The sequence below is a fragment of the Zychaea mexicana genome (genome assembly GCF_025766255.1).
Source record: "Zychaea mexicana strain RSA 1403 chromosome Unknown BDB00scaffold_145, whole genome shotgun sequence".
Classification (NCBI taxonomy): Eukaryota; Fungi; Mucoromycota; class Mucoromycetes; order Mucorales; family Lichtheimiaceae; genus Zychaea; species Zychaea mexicana.
The window spans coordinates 56,470-62,274 of record NW_026516808.1 but is presented as its reverse complement, the minus strand read 5'-3'; the positions used below and the strand labels follow the sequence as shown (position 1 = coordinate 62,274).

Here is a 5,805-nt window from a genome sequence, read left to right as displayed (position 1 = left end):
ATGAACATCACTCGTAACCAGGCAATCTGCATGTCTTTTTTGCGAAGAGTACAGCGATGATAATGCAACAAGATTGGTAAAAAAGATTGAACAACTTGGTGCTTTCAATGTGTGCTACGAAAATGATCCCAGGCGACCCGTTCTTGCCAATTTATTTGTAATTCGCAACGATTCATTCACTTTCAAACGTTATCTCACTGCACGTTCACAGCCTGATATTGAAAAGAAATAAAATATAAAATTCGAACTTGGTAAGTAAGGTCAATGGCTGATATATTATTCTTAATTGAACAAGTTGTTTTAACACTAAAATATTGAATAACAGATTCGGAATCATAAGTGGTATCATTTCTAAATGAAGCGTTTCGTCCCTACGTTGAACCACAAAATGCTTGCTATTCTCTTGAAAATATAACGATGAAAGACGTGTATATGTCAGTCATTCCAAAAAACCAATATTTGAATGGAAAATTGGAGGTAGCTTTTGCTTTGTGGTGCTCAAAAAGAAAAGTGGATTTCATGAATGTGCCGATCAGCCGGAAAAGGGAAAGAGAATCCAATAAGCGCTATTGAAAACTCTATGTCATGAAAGATGAATACCAAGGTAACAACTCGTTGACCTACTTACAAAAACATATGCGTGTTAATTTGTTTATTTTTAGACAATGTTGTAGAAGCCATCGCAATCATATACCTCGTTACCACAACTACATTCAATCTTTGAAGAAACAAAAACTTTCCATCATTGGATATACTAGGAAATCCCCAGGTTGCGAAAGCAATGAAAACAGGAAAACACTTTTAAATCACATGGTGAAGTGTTTACAAGAGAGATCGTTATGTGACAAGATCTTTGTGTCACCTTATTCAGTTGCTGATGAACCTCTTACGTCGAGAGATATGAATGAAAGCAACGATTTGTCAAATGGATTGGAATGCGTGTTTAGAAACACTCAAGGTATAAAAACGTTTTCAGCTATTTAACAATTTATTAATGTTAATCTTTTTTCGTTAGCCATGATCTCGTATATTCAATCGTCAGAAAAAAACGTTTGCCTTGTGGCTATTGACTTTTCCAGGCTGTCCATAAACACCAATGACTTAACAACCTTCATTGAGTAAGTCTTATTGAGAAATGTGTTAAGTGAACCTAATGCTCAATATATATTTTCATTAGAAACCACGAAAACTTAAAAACAATCATTATTGACACCTTGCCGTACAAGCACAAAGTCCACGTATTCGAGAGACACTCTGTTTTGGAAAACCCATCTCTTTTGAATGCATTCAATTGTAGATCAAAACCTATTCAAAGATTTAAAGATGTTTAATTTTTTATGTGATATAAATAAAATGGGAGATTTGAAAAGTGTAGCTGATGTTCTCGTCATTCACGTAGTTTTGTCATTGTATGTTTCTTTAGATGAAGTGTCGTATCTTTTTAAAATGCTAGGCTGAGAATTTATTATAGCTTGTGTGAGTAGAACGGGTCACCTAGGATCATTTTCGTAGCACACATTAAAAGCACCAAGTTGTTCAATCTTTTTTGCCAATCTTGTTGCATTATCATCACTGTACTCTTCGCAAAAAAGCATGCAGATTGCCTAGTTACGAGTGATGTTCATATTTAATGTTAGGGCAACAACAAAAAAAAAGTGACCCGCGGTTCATCTTTTGTGAACCTGGGTTCACAACCCCGTTTCATTTTTCTGAACCTTAATTGGCCAAAATTTTTAGTTTGTATTCCAGTCAATCTAACCAATCTAACCTGTCTGACCATCTTTTTTTATTTAGTTTTGCTATTTTTTTATAACCTGTCCTTATTGAGACACTTGCCAAAACATTTGGCAGAATGAGAAACAAAGCCTGAAATCACTCAGATACAAGCTATCGCAAGCCTCACTAATCCTAGTCATGAGCGATTCTTTTTCCAGGAACTTATTTCGCTTAACCTTGCTCTTGACAACCGACTAGAACTGTTCAATTGGATTTAGTTCTAGACAGTATGGAGGAAGGTAGACAAATCGATAACCTCTAGAGTGAATATATTTCCCTATATCTGTTGAGCTATGAATAGCGGCATTATCCATGACAAGATAATGTCCTTTCAATTATAGATACTTATCCATTTCATCTAGAGTTGCCTTTAAAAAGCTCAAATAATGTCCTGTCACTGTTCCTATGCTATAACCATCAGTTTCGCGTCTAAGCTTTCTCTTTTTAATGCGCTTTGGAACTCTCAAACTAACATTAATTAAACCAGTGGCAGATATTGCACCTAAAATCGATGTTGCATTCGCTTTCGTTGTAGGCACTGTAACTATTGCAGGAGTTCCCTTCTTTGACCAAGCCATGCCTCGTTTCACGTTAATATGAAAGGCTGACTCGTCAAGAAAGACGCAATTTGTTGTGAAATCCATATCAGTTTGTTGCTACTTTTGTACCCAATTGTACCTTTGTTGAATTTTTTTTTTCTACAGGTTAGAATTGTGCCTGCTTAATAGATATATTACACTCAGTTGTCATGAAGTTATAGATAGTGCTACGAGAAACACTAAGATCCACAAAGTTTTGTGTCAAACTTTTGATACTTGAGTTACAACAGCAGAAGGATTCTCATCAATGTAATTTAAAAGAAACTGCTTATGCTCTTCTCCAAGAATACGACGCCGGCCTAACTTTTTCTTCTTCTCGAAAATTCTTTCAGGATCTTCATAATAGCGTTTGACCCATCTCTGTGCTGCTCGGATATGAATACCTAATTGTCTCGCAGCAGAAGAAGCATTCAAGCATTTGCTGAAAAATAAATGAAAAAATCGAGTTTTATCTTCATCAGAATAAATTTTATAGCAGCGCTTGTTGCATTGCTCCATATAAACATGCTCACTGCTCCTCTCATCTGCAACGACATGCATTACAGGATTATGAGGTCTCTCAGGAGGTTTATTTGCTAGGAATTACGTACGAGAACTTATTGTTTCGCTAGCGAATAACTCCTCGTCAACAACAAGATCCAAGGGCTCAACTCCGTTCTCAATAACAACATGTCCTTGTCCATCTTCATAAAAAATTTGCATATCCATTCTGAATGTCTGTAAAATAAACAAAAATAGGTAAAAGAAACGCAAAAGGAAGCAATAAGAAAATCGTGCCTATTTTATAAAAATAAAATGCTAAGAATTTTTATTGGATAATTACTAAGCGACAAGTAGAAATAAACGAAGTTCATGTTATGTGAATGCGTCTTTATTTTTGGATCAGTTGACATTGTTGTTGGACAGGCAATTTTTTGGTGCGACATCAAACTCAAAATCAGCGACTTTACTTTCTGAAATGACTGTACACTGGCCTGCTATAAATAAAGACGCGGTCAAAGTCACTCGGAAATGTTCAGAGTGTCAAAAGTACTTTATCGTTAAAAAGGGTTATCACTCTTCTCACCCTATTTTTGCGTACCTTCTAGGTGACCACTGGGCAATTGATTTAGCTGGTCCGTTAGAGACAAGCAATTGAAATAATAATTATTTACTAGTCATGGTCGACGTCTGCACATGTTTTACTGTTCTATGCGCCATTCCCGACAAAACGTATGAAACCATTACAAGCGTCGTTGTCGACGTATTCTGTAACTATGGCTTTCCGCGGTTTTTACAATCTGATCATGGTACGGAATTCGTGAACCAACTGATGAAAACGATGGAAGAGAAAGCAGGGTTCTCTCATCGCCTAGTCATGAAGGTTCACCCTAGAGCCAATGGCTAAACCGAACGCCACGTACAAACAGCAGTCAACATGCTATGCAAAATGATCAAAGGCGCTATACGCGATTGGGATATATACGTCCCGGTGTCACAACTCACCATCAACGCCAAACTAACAGAGCTACATAGGTCCTCACCTTACACTCTAATGTTTGCACGAGCAATGAATAGTTTTGAAAATTATGCCAACGATGATGTTCTGAGACCAATGAAAAATGATGAGCTACTAGGACGCATTGAAGAAATAGCAGGTGTTGTATTCCCAGCTATCACTGAAAGAGTACAAGCCAGAAACAACTTGAAGAAGGGCAAGTTTGACATAAAGTACAGATTAGTAAAATCTCCCATGCACAACAAAGTGATGATTAGGGATATGAAACGCGGTGGGAAATTAGCTCCAGCTTATGAAGGACCATATACTGTAGTCAGGGAAACAAAAGGCGGATCATACGTTATTATTATGGATGAACAAGGACTTTTAATGCCTAGAGATTTTCCTCCTTCACAACTCAAGTTAATTTCCAAAGACGAAATTGTTTCACTTGATGAGATACGCCAAGAAGGAAAAAATTGGTACACTGTTCAAGCAGTAGTAGACCACAAAGAACTGTCAGGTGGAAGTTACCTATACAGAATTCGATGGGAAGGCTATGATGAAAAAGATGACAGCTGGCTCCCTCCTGATAAGTTCAGTAGCCCGCAGCGCATAGCTGAGTACTGGACACGGGTTGGTACTTGTAAAAGTATGAGTGAAAACCAACTGCTTGTAACTTTATTCAAGATAGGGATGTAGATATTCATGTGTGACTAAGTTATATTTGGGGGTAAGGATTTGGGGGTTACTACTAGACTGTTACAGTACTGTTACACCAACAATACAGAACAAAGATAAGCTCTTGGGGCTGCTGAAAAAACTCGTAGACCTGAACCGGGTAAATATATACCCAGTAAAAAAAACGTCACATCATTACGATACCCAAATCACCTACCTATAACCATTCGATGTCATAAAAGATCAGAAAAAGAGATATGTTTAGAGAAAGATAATAATAGTTAAAGCAAATATGCATGTGTCTATGGGAGGTGTATATGTGTAAGTGAGAGTTGTTTGTGTTTATATATGGCGTGTATGGCGATTGTAACCGCGCCACGTTCTTGGCAAGTTGCATCTTCTTCAGAAAGTGATGTTGGCTTCGAGATAGGCATCGACTGCATCGTCATCCAGTGACTGTTAGAAGTCCTGATACTGCTCGATGGACACAACACGCTCATAGTGTGCCGAAGCAGATTCAAAACTTTCCGCTGTTTGTTGTAATTGCGCTATCAACTCTTGTTGACGGGCACGGAGACGCTGCATTTGGCGCTCCCAACGCAGGTGCTGATGCTCTTGATCATCGATGATTGTCTCGGTCAAATCAATGATATTTGATTGTTGTTGTGTTTGTACATGAGATTGACGATTCTCAAAATAAGTGGTTCGTCTTCTTCTTCACTGTCTGCTTACGGCAGAGCGGTAGTGGTAACAGTAGCTGTAGTAGCGTTAGTAGTGGTAGTACGTGTAGTAGTGACAATGGCGGCAGCAACTCGTGAACGATGATGATCGGCAAGATGCTCGTCTAGCGCCATATCTTTGAAAACATTTTCATAGAGCTGGTATGCGGATAAGCAAAATAGTAATGAAAGGATAGTAGTGGATGCATATTAATAAAAGAAGTTAATAATATCAGTGCTTTAATTGATAGGCAGAATAGAGATAACTTACTGTTAGCCTACTGGTCGTATGCGAACAAAGGGGATTGTGCTTTGCCGTGGAATAAAGAATGTCTTGGGGGCAATCTGCCCAAAACCAGAACAGAAGACAAGATGCTTGCAAATTATGTACCGACTTGATAGATAACTGCTGCAGCCACAGATCCAATTATTGACCGATGGCTGGTAGATAGGGAATTAAACTATAACAATTAAATATAAGAGATAATTTTTAATTATCCTTATATTATTGTTTATAGTTAATTCCTTATAATATAAGAATATAAAAATGTTA

The 5,805-nt window shown here is 37.6% G+C and overlaps 1 protein-coding gene across 1 annotated transcript; it reads left to right on the top strand.

The window, feature by feature from the left end:
* Window positions 1–1,373, top strand: BDB00DRAFT_854993 (uncharacterized protein; the record flags this gene model as incomplete). Its single annotated transcript, XM_053125700.1, has 6 exons — window positions 1–13; window positions 48–203; window positions 341–477; window positions 727–958; window positions 1,016–1,118; window positions 1,178–1,373. The coding sequence occupies 6 exons, from the start codon at window positions 1–3 to the stop codon at window positions 1,329–1,331; spliced, it is 795 nt and encodes a 264-aa protein (XP_052973560.1). The 3' UTR covers window positions 1,332–1,373.
* Between the last annotated feature and the right edge of the window lie 4,432 nt (window positions 1,374–5,805).